Source organism: Balearica regulorum, chromosome 1 (assembly GCF_011004875.1).
Source record: "Balearica regulorum gibbericeps isolate bBalReg1 chromosome 1, bBalReg1.pri, whole genome shotgun sequence".
NCBI lineage: Eukaryota > Metazoa > Chordata > Aves > Gruiformes > Gruidae > Balearica > Balearica regulorum.
The window spans coordinates 144,160,832-144,179,089 of record NC_046184.1 but is presented as its reverse complement, the minus strand read 5'-3'; the positions used below and the strand labels follow the sequence as shown (position 1 = coordinate 144,179,089).

At 40.4% G+C, this 18,258-nt stretch overlaps 1 protein-coding gene across 3 annotated transcripts in view; it reads right to left on the bottom strand.

Moving 5' to 3' along the window:
- SLC9A7 (solute carrier family 9 member A7) overlaps window positions 1-18,258 on the bottom strand; it is a 74,143-nt gene that overhangs the window by 29,649 nt on the left and 26,236 nt on the right. For 2 of the 3 annotated variants that reach the window (XM_075737262.1, XM_075737249.1), the window contains exons 2-8: window positions 9,476-9,675; window positions 8,079-8,156; window positions 7,289-7,365; window positions 6,153-6,265; window positions 4,691-4,796; window positions 4,260-4,401; window positions 88-193 (exon numbers count right to left, since the gene is read on the bottom strand). In XM_075737262.1, coding sequence (XP_075593377.1) covers window positions 88-193; window positions 4,260-4,401; window positions 4,691-4,796; window positions 6,153-6,265; window positions 7,289-7,365; window positions 8,079-8,156; window positions 9,476-9,675 — 822 coding nt within the window. Of the gene's footprint in view, window positions 1-87; window positions 194-4,254; window positions 4,402-4,690; window positions 4,797-6,152; window positions 6,266-7,288; window positions 7,366-8,078; window positions 8,157-9,475; window positions 9,676-18,258 lie in introns of all 3 variants that reach the window. The other variant, XM_075737255.1, reaches the window with a different exon arrangement.

The following is an 18,258-nucleotide window of genomic DNA, read 5'->3' as shown; positions in this document are numbered from 1 at the left end:
TTGGAAGGCTTCAATAAGGAAGTGGAAAAAGGGCTGCTAAGACAGACAGGGCTTCTGTCTCCATATGCTTGAATCTCAACAACTCACCAGTAAATCCACAAGCTTCTGCAAGCAAGAAAGTGCTCCAGGACATCAAGAAGAAGAGAGCAGTTTCCAGCAGGGGGAAGCAGTGCAACTTGGTAAACTTCGTCACGTTAAATCATTTGTTAAGGGATCAAAAAAATAAAACAGCTTCCCTGTACCCAGTATTTATAAAAAACGCTTTTATGTACTAAGGACCAATGCTAGTCTGAGAACAGAACACCTTTAGTGCTGAAAAACATCAATTCCATCATATCAAGACAAACTTCAGAATCAAGGTCTCCCCTTGCAAAAGTCATCAGTTTTGGATGTTTTTGCTGCATATCAATGGCATAACTGTGGCTCCATCTCTTTGAAGTAATATCTTACTCTATGCCACGTTTCCCTGCAAAGTGCCAGCAGGGAAGGGATATATACCTGGCGCTCCTTTTAGATTGTGTCTTGGGTTTTTGGTTTTGTTTGGGGTTTGTTTTTTTAGTTGGTTTGGTTTTTTGTTTGGTGTCTCTCCTCCCAAATAAAGATGCCCCCTCATCTTTAAATAAAGCATAAAGCATAAAATACATTCAGAAGCATTTAATTCACAGGTCTATTCTTGCCTACAGCAACCCTAAGATGACATAGATTTATCAGAATTTTTCTGCTCTGATTTGTTGACAAGTCTTTTTCAGAAAGCACGGCTACTTCTGTACTTTTGAGGCAATATAGAAATCCTGCCTACAATAAAATATATTTATTCTCCTTGTAAAATAAGGAGTTGAGTAAAAGCTAACTCAGTTGGAGTAGCTCAGTCTTTCAATGGGAAGAAAAAACAAGTTGATCTTCCAGATGAAAGCAAAACTTGAGGAACATCAACCACACATTAACAGTTCATACACCTACTGAAGAAGTGGAACAGATTTCAGTAGTGTTAAATATAGCTCTTCACATACTACAAAGAAGTTATTAACATATTTATAGATTTTTAAGGGTTTTTTTCACCTCATCACTACTCTGGCAGCAGGTAAACACTGAACAGCTCACTGTACCTGAGGTGCAGACAGCCATGCACAACTCTAGTAGAAGACACAGAAAGAAACCATGTGCTAACAGGGGTGGTAGAGAGATCCCTGGTCTTTCTGAAAGATGACAACTAGCATGATATTCTCTGAAATCCAAGTGGGAGAACAGCAAGAACACTTGAAACAGTAAGGTGGTAACACTCTCCCCTGCTCATATGAAGGCAATCGGTACCTCAGTGTGTCCTTGATGCCTCAATGGACACATCAAGGTTGCACCATCATTCACCATTGCTCTCCACATGTAACACAGCTGCATCCTGGGCTCTCTGCAGCACTACACAACCTAAATCCAATGGCAGCACCGCTGCTTGGGGAGTCGTGGCTCAGTATGGTACAGGGATGCTGAAAGCAACGAGCAACACTGCCTTTCACAAGAAAATTCACAGGTCCTGGGAGATCCGGGGCTCAAAGCACTCGACTCCCTCCTGCAAGCAGCAGTCAGGTAGCCCAGAAGACTCAGTGGAAATGGTCTCCTGTGGGCTTTATCACAGAATTCTGTGTTTGCAACAAGCCACAAGTGATTCACACCAGAGGGAAACAGCTGGCAGTGTTTCAATGGGAGCCTGGTTAGGATGAAGCAATCCTGAGGCTAGCCACCCGCTCCCCACCCACACTTGTTGGCAGTCTCTGCTACCTTGGAGAAGGGCAAGGTCTCTGAAGCACAGCCTCCAGCCACACTCAGCTGCAGCCCGACTTTGTCAGAAGGTTACCCTCAAAATTAAAGCCCAAACCACCATAGAAAAGAATATATTCTTTTCCATGATAGTTGGCATTACACTAAATATAAAACTTAGCATTTTTTAAACAGCTGTTAATTCTCCACGCAGTCACTTCTCCACATAAGCCATCTGTCTCAAACTCTTGAGGATGTACTGTTATACTTAGCTGAATTTCCACCACCCTCCCCACCAAACCAGACCTATTTTCTAAGATCATGCTTCTGAAGCAGCAACATCCACCGTAGCAACAACTAGAACCTGTCTTCCCACAGAGCGCTCAGATAATCCCACCACAAGTTTATCCCAATGCCTGGCTCAAAGGGCATTCATGGATGCTGAGGAAACTGGACAGGCACTGCCAGTGCATGGGAGAGGAAGACGTTGGACCTTGTTCCCCTGAGGTTAGGCAAGGGTCCTTGTCAGAACCAATTCCTCATTTCCAGTCTTTTCTGACAGCTTTGTGAATCAAATCATTTATTACCCTTGCTGCTGTTATAATTATTATAAGTCTGCAAGGAAAACCTGCTCATCATTTTGGAGGAAGATGAAAGTGAGAGAAAAGTAAGGAAAAAAATAAGTTTTGTTATTTCATTTTATTGACCAAATTGAAGTGTTAATTCAAATTAAATTATTATTTCTGTTTTCTTAACTTTCTTTCTTTATTCCTTAGACATGGTCTTCTGTTTCACTTCATTTCAACCATGCAGATTCAGCGATTTAGAATGAAAATATGAAGTAGTACAAGACCTTAACTGTTACAAAAATAACCACAGATAGTGAGGTCAAGACAGCTTGCTGAAAGCCACAACGAGTCCTTGTATATTATCTGCATCATATTTGGAAACTAAGTATTCTGTCTGTTTTCAAAGGACAATGCATGACTGCATGAAGCCACTCAGAGAGGTACAGTTATAGGTACTTCACATCCACAGGAATAACAGTCCATTAACTTCATTCATGACTTAAGTTATCGGTTCTAGTCAGCTACGAAAATGCAAATTTACAGTTTGCTTCCCCAGTTTTGCATGGCATTAAGTATTATTCCAAAAGAAAATAGTTAAAATTGTATAATTGAGCAATTGTATAATTGAGCAACAATTTGAGCATTTTTTGTTTTGTTGTTTAAAAAAAAACAAAAACAAACCCAAAAAACAAACAAACAACACCTCCCCAAAAAACCCACCCCACAGAGGTTGCCTTCTGAACAGCCTCCTCCCTCCCAGGCTCACAGCACCCTCCTGAGCACGAACATCAGAAACAGCGAGAACCAAGTGCTGCTTCAGAAGCATGATTTTACAAAATGGATCTGAATGCATTTCAGCTGTAATTAGTAGCCAAGCAGCAAGCCAAAACCAACAGCATTTGATCAGCCAGAGCTATAGATGGCTGGCAGCCTAAAAGCCAGATGAAGAATCATGGTCCTGGACCGCAGTGACTATAGAAGAGTGGAACTGGAAGATCGAACATTAAAGCACCACCAGCACATCTTCCTCCTTTTACCTGAAGGGTTTCCATTATGCAGACATATATCAGACAAATCCACACAGAGTATATATAACAAGATACAGTTGAGAGATCATTCCTTAAGATGAAGAGTCACAGGTTCATGATTATTGAATAAAATACCACATTTTACCCCTTTTAGGTCAGTTTTCAGAATTCTAGGCAGATCAAAGCATGCTGGGATGTTTACAAATATGGTTATACTAGCCAGACTAAAAGCAAAAGAATTTGATTTTTTCCTGAAGAAGCATCAAGATTTCTGGAACAGGTCAGGCTTAATGTCTACTGCCTGAGCCTAAAACAAAACTCACACAGATCACCTGCTGAGTGCCTCAGAACTCCAACCAAAACAGCAGCAGTAAGCTTCGAGGGTATAGGACAGGTCATGCAAAGCACAGCATGTTATGATGTTAACTCTGGTAGAGATAAAGTCTTATCCAAGATAGATGACATCAGATTTCTAGTGGAAAGGTTAATGCTTTACTCTCAGAAAGAAGACTCCCATGGGGTCAGAAATAGCTATTAATGATTTTGCTGAAGACAGAATCAAACACTAGTTATCACATGAGAAGACTTTCAAGCCTAATAATAAAAACTTTTTTTTTTTAATTTCCTAAGAAGAAACTGAACATTAGGACATGCCCATTTAGAGCCTCCCCTTGGCTTGCAGCATGCAGCAACATCACTAAAACTTCTAGTGTGGCCACAGTTATATTTGAAAAAGGCAATTTCTGTGCGTACCTATACGCCTTTCTATAGACAAAGGAATACTGATCACATCTTCGCACTCAGATTAAAACAAGCTAGGGGCAATTTTGCTATAGCTGGAAACAGGAGAGCCCTGTTAATACCTGAATGTGGCATCTAGTCTAGAAGAGCTAAACGTGAAAAAGGATATCAGAGCTGTCACAACCCCCGTCACTGCTCCCATCATGAAAGAACCACTGAATATTCCCAGAAAAACACCAACCGACTTGAAAAATGCTGCTGCATCAAAAGCATGGGTATTTTCACCTGTTGGCTGGTAGGCAACTATAGATCTAGAAAGAGAGAGTTACACAATGAGAAGTTGGAAGTGGCATCAGAAAAGTTTTATTCCATAACAGCAACACCTGAACAGCAGCAGAGACAATCTCATACTGAAGGCAAATTTGCCTGTCTAGTGTATGTATGCAAAGGCATCTCAGCAAATGTTTGCATTGTTTATTAATTCAGTTCAATACAATCCACTTAAATTCAAAATACCATTTATCTGAAAAAGCATTTACTTTAGACAAATACCAAAAGCAATTAAGTAATGTCAGAGTAGAAATTCAGGTAGTTACTTACGACGATAATACAATGGCAACAGCGTCATTCAACACGCTCTCCCCAAACAGAAGGGCATAGAGATCGACATCAGCATGCAGCTCATTAAATATTGCTAGCACGGTAACTACGGAAAGAAAAGAGAAGAAACACACCGGCTGACTTCAGGAACGACTGAGTGAGCTGCTGTAGCAGACCTTCCAGTTTGTCTAAAGCAACAAAATCCAGGAATTGAAGTACAGGATCAAAATTAAACTGGGAAACAGACTAGTCATGTTTATCTATAGGTAAGCAATTCCACCATCAGTTTTAGGGCAGCTCCATTAGGAGGTGGCTCTGTTCTCCTCCCATCTGCACAGTGTTTACAGGAAAGCCCCCATGGTCAAGGAGCATTGGGCAGAGAAAACACTGCTAACCAAAGCCATGATATTTTCTGTAGAACATGTTCCATGTTATAAAGTCAACAAAACATTGTGCACCTCTTGCTACTTTTCAAGGCTGTATGGATTGTTGACATATCTTTATTATTTGAGCCGTTGTAAAATAGTGCTAATAATCCTAAGTGTTCCCCAAAGCATATACTATGCCACAGGAATGTGCCCTTGCACAGAATTTGAAAAGGGCAAGACTGCTAAGTATTTATATCCATCCTTTCAAGAAACTTCAGCCTTAGATGAAAGACCATAATCTTGCAGATATTCCCATATATGAGCTGCAAAAATTACATGGTGATTTTTTGCATAAATTGTGTGCAACCACCAGCTGTTCTGAGCTTAGCTCAATCACAGGAGCTACTTCCCATTTTCACACAAATCATGACTGAGCACCTCAAATAAGCTGTTTTAAATATCAAGCTTCATACTTCACCACTCCCTCCTCCCGCCCCTGACGCACATCAGCTCTCCAGACTGACCTGTCAAGCACGGACACCTCTGCGAGCCTGCTGGACTTTGAAGGATGACTAGATTATTTTGGCAAAAGCTCGAATTACTTTGCCAGAAGAGCATTCTTCTACTTAAAATTGTAAAAGATGAAGTTCATTTGAAGGAGAAAAAAAAAAAATTCCCCATGCCTAAAGAGCCTAAAAGCCTCAAATATTGTTCTTAAATTATCAAATGTGCCAAGCAATGTAGCTAGAGAAGGAAGTCCCACTATCCAGACTATGTAATAATTTCATCTATTTGCAGTCTTAAACTTGATGCACACTACATACAAAACCTACTGGGAAAGATATTTGAAGTATTTGAACAGGAAAGTTATATTTTTGCCCAAACATACCATTACATCATACCAGTCCAGCATCAAACCGAGACAGAACAGCTTTCACAACACTCAGAATTTGCATGCATTTCAGAGAAGAGGATCAGAGATATTAGCATTAACATAACTGAAAATAAAGTGCTGTTAATATTGTGCTATGCAGCCAACAATCCTAGCAATAGGATTATTTTGGAAGATTATTGAAAAATGTTCAGCAAGCTACCTGGATCAGTGGCAGATATTATTGCTCCAAAAAGGAGGCAGTCTGTATAATAGAATTTATCAGAGAGCTGACCCACCAACTTCATTAGTTTCACAACCCCATACATGAGATTCCTGAAGAGAAAGAGGATAAAACAGTTCAAGTCAAACAAGTTGGTGCATTTCAGACAGGCAAAGGAAAAGCACAAGCAACAATATTTCAGGCGGGCTTGGTTATGCTACAGGTCCGTGGGACACTGCCACAGTTTAAGCTCTCAAAATTAATTTTCCTCTTTTCCCTATGAACTGAGTCAAGTAATATATGATCCAGAAGATATCATTTAAAATCACTAAGCAAAGCATGAAGTCTGTTCACACAACTAGTACACAGAATCTACAGGTTGTTTCCTTTTTCCACCAAAGGGAACATTTCCCTGCTCAAAATCCCCCTCAGTATTGCTTCTCCCAACACAGTACATTGACCAAAAGCTCTGAACTAAGAATAGCCTTCAAAGTATTTCTCTTTAGTGAAATTCTTTGAGACACAAACCAAGGTCACCTATGCAATTCAAGATTTCTGTATTTCAGAATATCCATGCACTAGACACAGTAGTATTAGCACCATAAGAGATTATGTGCAAGTAAACCAATATGACCAGCTATCTCACGTGATATACATACGTGATGTATGTGAGTATATATATATACACACACGCATAAAATTCTATATATACACATATGCAGAGAGAGAAAGAGAGAGCGTGCACACGCATATGGGCACCGAAAGGGACATCTCCAAGTGTGATAACTAAAATTGTATTGCAAGAGGTATTCACAATTCAAGTTAAAGTCAATTCCAGTAAGAGTTTAACAAAATTTTGTTTTGGACTGGGCCATTACATGACAAATTCAACACCGCTCTTTAGTACTGTGGGCTTGTCAAGTGATTCAAACTTGACAATATAATTTCAAGGGACAGTATTGTTTAGAATCGGGATAAATCTCAGCAAAAGTTACATTTGCATTTTGTCTGGAGGATACACAAATAAAATCCTCAAACAAAATTTATGAAATTGAAGCAATCTGAAAGGCTTAACATACACTTTATCAACTCAAACTTTAGCATAGAAAGAAACTGATATCACAGATTTCACTTACCCAATAATAAAACAAGAGACTGCTGTTCCTAAAAAGGCATAAGCCAAAATGGACCCCAAATTCCTGAAAAAGTGTCTCTGCATAGGAAAAAGAGGTTTATATACTTATTTAAAACATCTTACATCACCTGTTCAAAAACATACATCATGCTACTATGTTTGAATTAATGGAGAGAAACACTCTTCCATTTCAGAGAAATGCTTCCATTACTCAAATGTAAATTCTTTCCAATAAATTGAATAAACCAAATCTGAACCATGTATTAAATCCTACATGGAGGTTATCGACAGGAAGCTTTCTACACAGCTGTTTTCATAAGAAATGTAAGAGCTGCAAAACTAAAAGCTAGCACAAATTCATGGTGTGTTCAAGTGAGAACAGAATCTGGGCCCTTCTACCATTCAATGTCTGGCACATCCCCACCAGCATTCAGGTTTGGGTCCACTTCTCAGCATAATTTACTGCATTTTGAATATTTGAGAGGGACCAGAACAATTCATAGCAGGACATCTTTTACTTTAAATGAAGTTGACGTTAACCTCTGGCAATGTTCAAAGGAAAACAAATTAGCAAGATTAAATAGATTAAATGTGTTTATAGTAAAAAGTACATGTATTTTCTCTTAAAACAATATGATCTAGCCATCTATGGAGGAAATTGGATTTTTCTTGTTGCCATAAAAAAATAAATGCTTGAAATGGAGACTGCACTCCTGAACAAATAACCAGTCTCATGTTATATTAAAAAAAAAAGAGAAAGGCTATTTTCCTCAGAAAATTATTACACTTACCTTCTTGAGGCTATAACCAGCATGAAAAATGATAGGAGGCAACAGAATGTTGAAAAATACTTCTGGGTCAAATGTTACCTAAAAAATAAAATATGAAACTTCAATTAGAAACAGACATACACAAATTGTTAGGTCTTTTTCCTTTTTCATCTTCTGACAACTACTGGTTTTGGTTGTTGAAATAGCTAACAACTGGCTAAGTTGACCCTTCAAAATACTGGCCAGCTCTATACATATGCAGCAACAAAAAGCATCAGCTCTTTATGGTAAACAGCATCTAGAAAAATAGATATTACATCCATCACCAATGATAGTCTTGCAGCAGTCCCAAACACAGTCTCCTTTTTAAATTAAAAAATTCTAATAGAAATGGTGCTGGAGAAGATCTCTCTTATTGTGGTAAGTTATATTCATATATTCGCAGATGAGACGCTATTTAAGCTGCCTTTTTTTGCGTCTAGCCCCTGCACAGTTATTGTAAGCCAATCAGGTCAGATACAGGACTGGTTCTTAGGAATTGGGATCAACCATCACTTCCACATATTTCAGTGGAAGCTCCAGATATCCATGAAAGACTACACTAGAGTAAGGAACATTTAAAATCCAAAACAGAAGACATGCACACATGTGAGACTAACTAGGCTCTCTTCACTCCCACCTAGGCACAGGTTAGAAGACAAACAGAAGTGTGCACTCCCAAAATAGGATTAATTTCAGCTAACTTTAGATAACTATAGCAGACAGGTGCATATAAACAGCCACCTAAACTCTCTTCATAGTCAGTAGAAACAAGTATTTTTAGGTTACGAACCTTAAAGTCTCAATCCTATATTCAAAGTCTAGCTTTCATACACACAAAAAAGTAGTTAATTCCTGACACTGAATAGAATAAGAAGCCAAACAGGAGATCTGAGTAACAGTTAATAGATGAATTTCACTTCTAATACCAGACTGTCTCATTTGATTATAGGGATGTAAGAAGTAACTGTTTCCTGACAATAAACAATAAAAACCTTAAGGAAAAAACTACTAAGAAACAATCATTTTTCACTAAGAAAAAATAATTTTCCTTATATTCTATTATACAAGGCAGCATCAGGCTTTTTTTGTCCAGCTGGTCTACCTGAATTCTACAGACATTAGAAATGTACATTAAGTCTTCAAACAGCAATCAGGGGCTTTGAGGAAGCACTACATACATGCAACAGAGCACAGTTTTGCCGGCAGTGATATAATACAGAAGGTGCTTTTGAATTAAGCATTGAAGTGCTGCTACTCTCAGGAATACAGACACTTGATACTACCTAACATTCAAACGGGATGGAGTGGGGACGAGGGAGGGAAGTACAGATAAAGGAGAAACACTCAGCCAAGCACAAGAAATGGCCTACCCTTACCTTTCGCAACATGTCATTTTGCTCCACGTTGTGGATCTTCCCAGGGCTTATTTCCCCTTTGAGCGTATATTCAAAGAACTTCCCGCTGACGTTGACCAGCAGGGTTGTAAACGGCCTGTCCTCCTGCGAGCAGCTGAACGGCTTGTCATGGCCGCTGGTAGAGGGAGTCCCGTATCTCAAGATCACCCCAACTATGAGTCCTGGAAGAGCGTTAAAAATCCATGAGGCTGATTTGCTACTCCTGTGCCTAACTTTCTAGTTTTAAATAACATCCAAGGTACAATGCATGAGCCTTACAAGCATATATGCATCACAAACATTTTGCAGTGAATTGTTACTATCAGTTTCCTGCAGAGGAAGAGAGGCCCTGAGCACATCAAAACTACCAATGAATTTATAAAATCTGGTATCTGCCTGAAGTGACAGAACACTCCATATCATGTTTTTTCTTCCTCATCTTATTCACACCTCTGGTGTGCAAACCCTGAGTTGCACAAGAGGCTAAACACTAGGGCACACCAAATACATTTCACCTGCCTAAGGGCAGAACTGAGTAGATACACCATTGCTGGCAAATAATAACTGCTCAAAACATATGACATAACTGAGCTGAAACAGTGATGTTTGCCATAGTGTTTTACAGCTGCAATTTGCCCAGTAATTCTAAGCAGTGCAATGAGCATTGTTTGCTTATCTCCTCCATACTCTGCAGACTTTGCAACAAAAATTCAGATGACATGCACAAAGAAGCCAGCTACGTGTCTTTTGCAAGCATTCTCTACATTTCACAAAACCAAAAATAAAGGTAAAAATGAGAAATCATAAGAGATCTGAGATTCAGAAATACTCAGAATTACTCAGCCAGCCTAGATAAAATCCAACCAGAAAATACTGTCAATAAGGGATGCATGAAACACAAAGACAAAGAAATAATTTGTAAGCTAATGGAAGGACCCACTTGGTAAAGGCTCCCCTGTCGCCTTAGGATGATCTGTGATTTAATCTTTGTTCCAGACAACTGCAAGATGAAGATGGACGTTTGATCCTTTTGTTGACAAGCTGGTAGTCAATGCTGGTTTTGCTCCCTGGGACCCCCACTCTGCATCCACAGATCTGTTTCCCCAGATGGTAAATGAAGTTGACAGGTAATAACCAGAGAATAAATGAGGTACAAAAAGAAAAAAAAAAAAATCCTACCACACATCACAGAAAAACCCAACCAGACTTATCTTTATGGCATAGTGCGAAGACTAACCAACCTGTATCCCCAAAAAGCTAACCCAAAGAACACACCTCACTGTCTTCACGTTCAGAGTGAAAAAATAGTTTTAATTCAAGAGAAGGTACACTAGTGGACAGCTCACCTCCAGCCCCTTGTTCTCTACGATCAAGAGAACATAGTGGCAACAAGATCATTATAAAGTAACTGGAAGATTAAGATGTATTTTATTTAGAAAAGAGAAGTACGTACTCAAGGAGAACACAGGGGAATAAACCCCGTCAGCAACATAAATCTACTTACTGAAATTTCAACTGCTGACAATTTAAATACAGAGGTTTTTACAAGCACGCTCCTAATGACCCTGGAGCATTTTACAGCTACGTGTGACGGATGCAGCAGAAACGCAGCTGTGCACAAAGTGACAGGTTAGGGCCAGTCACCTCCAAGCCACTTGCAGTACCAGTCATGGCTAGAGACATCTTTACCAACCCAGCCAGGTGAGCAGCCAAAGCTTTCTGCTGCTCTCACCCCCCTCACACCAAGGAAGAGCTAGGCTCACAGAATACATCAGGAAGACTCAGTTAAAAACTGTTCTAACCAGCATCAGCCAGAAATCCTGTAGTAAATCAGAAGCCAGAATGAAAGCTGTGCGGATGAGCTTATGCATAGCAGCGGCACAAAGCCAAATCTGTACTGCTACTAAGTTGAGAACGGACCTGGGAATACCAACAGATGTAATAGCTTCTCAGCAGGCTCAGAGACCATCCTTCAGTGAATCTATTGCAAAAGCAGATGGGAAACCCCTGTTGCTATTACATTAGCAAGATACACTGGAGACCAGGAGGTGATCGCATTATACAACTGGATGTAATCCACTCATACGTTTTCCTCCCATAATAAAATACACCAGTTATTTTAAAACAAGTTTTGAAGACACGCCAATTATATCCATAATTGATATCCAGTGTTTGAAGTGAAACATCCTTTGACCCTCAGTGTCCCACAGCGACAGGGAATTATCCTGTTTTCATGCACCTTCTACCGATAAACCACCAAACCGGATGACCTTTGCACCGAGCACCACAGTATTTAGGAACATCCGATCCCTGCTGCCAGGCTGCTGTCTCGCAGCAGGATGCAGCTGGGACCAGGGTGGCCGGTGTCGAGGCAGGAGGCCAGCAGAAGCAATGGCAGCTGGTCAAGGCAAGGTACAGTTGACCGGCTATAGCTACATGGGGCTTGATCATGAAAGGAAATAGGTGTGAAAATAAAAGGGGCCAAGGAAGCCACACAAATACCACAGACAGCTTCATTAGCAAAAAATACTAGGCACTTGGCAGTTTAAAGGATGAGTTAGGAGAGGGGAAAGCTCCCCAAGGTTACAAAGATACAGGCATGCTTCTATATTTATCATAGAGTCCCAAAATAACAGGCTTTGAACATTAAAGTGAAATGCATCAGCTGGACATCTTTGACAGGGACATGAGCCGCAGGAATCCTGAAGTCATTAATGCTTTAAAAAAATAATAAAAATTTAAAGTCTTTATGGAAAACTGCATGGAATTATTTTCAGTTTTCCAATGAAAATCAAGTCTTTTATACACTAAAAAGTTACTGGACTTGTTAGATGATTTCTACGTACCATCTCACCTGATAAAGCAACATTAACAAAGCTTATATATTTATTTGGCCCCCAAGGTCCCCAAAACTAAAAACCCAAGCACCTTTCAGGAGACCTAACAGCCTGATTTACAGCTTCTGAAAGAACGCCCTTCTAAGCTGCCTGCCATTAGGTTTTTACAGAAGCCCAGGGCATCCTCTATAAATTCTCTCTGGATACTTGATTTCAACCATTTCCAGAACATCAGAGTTGCAGCTGCAGAACAAAAAAAAGAAAACAGAGACCTGCAATTGCTGAATGGACAAACCTAGCGGGATACTCTAGACTTACTTCTAGGCTGTTAACACAAGCATAAATTCAGTATAGCTCTGTTGCTTGTTTAGAAGCAAGAGGAAGCATGGATGCTGGAAGCTAGGAACAGATACAGAAAAATCAGTACACAAACTGCATGTTACTTCTGCACCATAAGTTCTCACTGGTGAAGAGTTTATGAAAGAACCTGCATCAACAGAGCAAATATTTATCTGACTGCTTAAGAATATTCTACCTTTTCAAAAAAGAAACCTCTGGGGCCACTAATCCAGCACTGTCTTTTACTACTGCAAGACTGTCACAAGAGGAAAAAAAAAGCTAGAAATGGGCTACAAATACTTCAAAATTTGAAAAGAGCCTTACTTTCAACTTTCGTTTGTGGTAACTGTTGCAAGGGCAAGTTTACATCATTGCTCAAAGACTCTCAGGAAGGAAAATCCCAAAAATTAATACTTAATGCCCTGTATGCATGACTTGCATTCTCACTTTTAACAGAGAAAGCATTTATGCCAGTATCTTGCCTGTACAATGCCAGTCACGCAGGTGGTACACAAAGAACATCTTACTGGAAATGAAGCATTAAAAAGACGGGAATATTTTTTTTCCCCCTCTTTAAAACAAATCACTACTGATATTAAAAACCATTAGAGTTAAGGCATAGTCAACACCAATCTACACAATACACCATTTAAAATGGCAAACTTCCTTTTGGTTTTGTTTGAACACAGAAGTCACTGAAGTGAGAATATGAATTCAGATAGGCACGCACAATCGCGAGCACCCGTCCCTGGTCAGAGCCGCACTCTGCATCGTTTCCAGCCCAATTCCCTGTTGGAGAACCACCCCTGAGGTTTCAGGGAGCTTCAGCAGGCAGCAGTCTGCGGGAACCAGAGATATTTGCACTCTGCAACACACAGTTCAATCAGCGAGTTCAAACTGAATCAGTGGACTGGATCGATCGGTGAACTAAAGACTGTTAGTTTCTTTTGCTTGTGCCTGGTAAAGAGCCAGGCACCAAATACTGAGGGTCCTTCCCTAGGCAATGCAGTTGGTATTAACCACATTTCAGCTCAAAGCAAACTCAGAGATCTTATTGCTGTTTGCAGCTATCTACCGGGAAGACAGAGAAGAGAGGGACAGACTCTTCTGAAATGATCAAGACTAAAGGCAAACTTGTGGCAATGCAGGGAGAGAAAAAGTTAGGTAAGGTTTGGTTTTGTTCTTTAAAGTGGCTAAGTACCAGAATAGGCTGTCCACAAAGGCCGCATAATCTCCATCCTTGCATATAACTAAAATCACATGAATATGGCCCTGAGCAACCCAAGCTGTGGGGGCCTGCTGCAAGCAGAGGGCTGGACAAGACTGCCTCCAGAGGTCCCTTTCAGCCTAGATTATTCTGCAATTCATGCTCTTTCCCACCAACATTTGGACCCCTCAGACAGGTAATTTATGCTGCAAAGGTTTCCTTAAAAACAACTTTGTTGCTTCCTGGGTCAGTCTTGGGGATTTCTGTGCCTTTGGAGTTCTGTTGGGCTTTTTTGTTTGTTTAAATGACAGACTGTACTGCTGACTAAAACCAAGTCAAAAGAGAAGAAGTGGCAATATAAGGGTCTGATCATAAAAGCCAAAGTGACCTAGCAGACGAGGAAGGGGATGCTTTTACTTCTTCCTCAATCCGCCCTGACTTGTTCCACACCCAACAACTCACCCTACAGAAAGCAGGCAGAGGGGGTGACCAGAAGATGTTCAACTACTCTTAATGCAACAGAACTACGGAAAAGCAGATACTGTAATACAGCAGAGAAAGCACTTCCTAGTAGTCTTTTTTTTTTTAATGTAAAGGTAATAAATTTTGAAAGCAACACTACAGCAAACCATTGCCTAATTTGCCTAGCTAGGCAGCCCCATCAGCATTGAGAGCCAGTCTCACCTCGACAGACAGCCTGTCTCCCCCTCGCACAGCCCACAGAGGCAGAATAATATATTTTGGGTACTTCAGTGTAGTGCAAGGTGATGGTGAGTAAAATACCTTTTGCTTTTCAAAAAATCACATAAAGAATATGTAAAAAGGATTTCTTACGTTCACTCCTGGGCAAAGTCAAACAAAAAAAGGAAGCCTACAGAGGGTGGAAGCAAGGGCAGGTAGCCTGGGAAGAATACAGAGAAACTGTCCGAGCAGCCAGGGATCAGGTTAGGAAAGGCAAAGCCCTGATAGAAATTAGTCTGGCCAGGGATGTCAAGGACAACAAGAAAAGCTTCTATAGGTATGTTAGTGAGAAAAGGAGGACGAGGGGAAATGTGGGTCCCCTCTGCAATGAAACGGGTGACCTGGTTACGCAGGATATGGAGAAGGCTGAGGTACTCAACGACTTCTTTGCCTCAGTCTTCACTGGCACATCCTTGAGCCACACTGCCCAGGTCACCGAAGGCAAAGGCAGGGACTGGGAGAATGCAGGACCGCCCGCTGTAGGAGAAGATCAGGTTTGAGAATATCTAAGGAACCCGAAGGTGCACAAGTCCATGGGACCTAATGAGATGCATCTGTGGGTCTTGAGCAACCTGGTCTAGAGGAGGGTGTCCCTGCCTGCAGCAGGGGGGTCGGAGCTAGATGATATTTGAGGTCCCTTCTGACCCTAACCATTCTATGATTCTAAAGTAGAGATTTTTTCCTCCATTTTACCAGCTTGAAGACAAAGAAATAAAGATGAAGAAAAACTTGGCAAGAATATGAAAAAAAGCACTATAAATATTTTCAAGGCAAAAGACTAATAATAATATACAGTATTTATCATCACACAGCTTGCTTTACTGTAGGATGTTTGTGTACGTCAAGATACCAGAGCTGAAAGGTTTTACTTTAAATAGACTGAAACACCAACAGAGAAAGTATTTTTTCCTAATGCAGGGACAACCTGTGAACCTCATAGTCCACACCTTCAAATTTGACAGTGATTTATGAGGAAGTTTCAACACTTCTTACAAAGTAATGTAAGCATTGTTTTGGATCCAGAACTGAGCTGGTAAAATTGCACATAAAAAAAAAAGAATCAGATCAAACTGATACCAGCTCTAGAAGCACTAGCAACCCACTCTCCATACCATTTGTTTACCATTCCCAGTGCTATCCCGTATAAGAGTGCCGAGGAACGCTGCTATACGACCCCATGAAGAAGGATTAAGCAATGACTGCAGTGCTCCAGACCTTCCTTAGGTCTCGTACTCAGCATTGCTGGCCGATTACCTACTTTCTTTATTGTGCAACACTGCCAGCATGGCATTTATCAGCTAGGCACATCACCACAGAAGATGCAAGACTTGAAAAATGAGAAGCCTGTTTTTAAATTAATCTTCGTCTTTGGCAGTTTATGTTCAGCAGCATAAACACAAGACAAGACCTCACTGCATTCCAAAAAAACCCCCAAACAAACAAAAACCAAAAAAACACAAACCCAAAACACAAAACCCACAAAACAATCCACAAAACCAAGCATTTTTTTGACAGGAAATGGAGGCAGGTGATGCCAATTCTTCAAATCTGAAGGAAATTTTGGGGATATCCAAAACCTGAAATGTCGAATAACAGATTCAAGGTCATGCTTTGTCATTGCCTTAGGGTTATTTTAGATAAGGAAGTTAAAAGACAGCAATCAAACTGGTAATTCTTCCTTTTAGGCACACATAGCAGTATGCTATCAAGGGCATCTTTATAATAAGCATTTTATAACTTTTTAAATAAGCCAAACTAAGCATAGTTTTGAATTTAAATAAACAGATTACTCAAAAAAAAAGAAGTTATTGGGACATTGTGCAGAAACAAATGTCAGATTAACTTGCTGGCTCTGCGCTGCTGGACACGTGTGCACCATGCGCACCCTTGCCTTCTCAGAAGCCTTGGGTTCCAAAAAATCCACGAGAGCCCCTGTGATGGTCAAAAATGCCTTCTGACTAACTGTTGCTCTGGTTTTTCCTAGGGGAACTAATTCTGTTTCAGGTTGTGTCATGTGTGATTTACATATTCATGTACAGTGAAATGGTCAAAAAAAAAAAAAAAAAAAAAGAACTACAGAGGCAGACAGATATGCTTAGACTATAATGCATGTTCTTACTGATGATGGGGTTAAAGAACAGGTTTAAGGTAGAAAAAAGTAATTTGAAACTATCAAGAGATTTAAACAGAAGACTGCTTTAGCATTTCAATAGTTAATTTCTGAAGAATTATTTTCACATATAGCTTCGCATTTGCACAGGACAGTTATAATTCCAGAAAAATTAGTTTGTCCCAAATAAGATGGCAACCACAGAAACACGATCATAAAGATGTGGCAAAATGATAACAAGTAAGAAAAATTGCTCCCTGTATTCTCCTCCTGAATCTAAAAATCCAGAAGAGAGGGAAAAACAACCCATGACCCAACAAAAACAGCAAAACCAAAAACCCACAACAAACCACAGCCCCACACCATATATTGAGCAGCCTAAACTGAAGGCTCAGCACTGGAAGAAACTGCTGTGCTGCGCTAAGGACACGTGGCCTCTGCTCCAAGCACAGGACTGTGAGTCAAGGCTCCTGAGCCAATTCCCAACTTCAGCTGTGACTCAGTGGAAGAGCTCAGACAAACCACAGAAGACAATTTAAAGAGACACTCTCACCTTAGAAATAAGATACCATAGTTATAATAGGCACAAGTATTTGTCAGCGATTACAAAGAAGGTCAGAGTCCACAACTAATCTCAACTCACATGTTTTCAAACTTACTTACTGCATAACCATTGTTTCATGCAACACAGATTTAACAAAGCATTTGCTGTTAAATATTTTGTAAATAACATTTTAAAAGATTCTTTAGACTTCCAAAAGTGTAAGTATTCCTCCCTAGCTATAAAACCCAAAGCAGTGAAAGCCAAACACCACACATGTTCCTAGAGGCGTAAGCAGCAATGGGCAACCAGAAAGACACCAGCCCCTGCCCCACCGTGCTCCCTTTCCTTGCCCCATCCAGAAGTGACTCCCTAACGGTGCCAGCCACCACTGGTCCCAGTCCCCTGCGACAGGAGCAGAGCTGAAGCATTTCTTTCAACACAGACTTCGAAGCCAGATGAGGAAAAATCCCGAACGCTGAGATTCTTTCCCCCAGGCACATTGGTGAGCACACTGGCAGGCACCCCAGAAGAACAAACCACAGGAGCAGCAGCTCCTCTATGGTATATAACAGAAACCTTCCTATTTAATCCTTGTGTTTTGTTACTGCTTTTCTCTCCATTTGCACACGCATGCTAGAAACACTCGGCATATGTCAAACAGGAGGCCACAAGCTCCTTGAATACCGAAAAAGAGTAACGTTAAACTGCTAGTTACAAAAAGCTTTACAGTAACATCACCTGGCTCAGGCATTAGCAAGAAATGAAGCTTCCCAATTTAAAAGAAAAGAGCCCAGACAATAATTATTCCCCCCTTAAAATGTGCTGTAAAGCTTCAGCAGGAGTTATTAATCTGTCATTGCAAGGAGTCAGGCTTCAATCTGCAACCCAATTGAAACTCATTAAGCTGCAGCAATCTCTTTGCTGACACTGTCATTTAATTGTGAAGGTTTGACATAAGAAGGGGATGATGGGGGAAGGGGCAGGAAA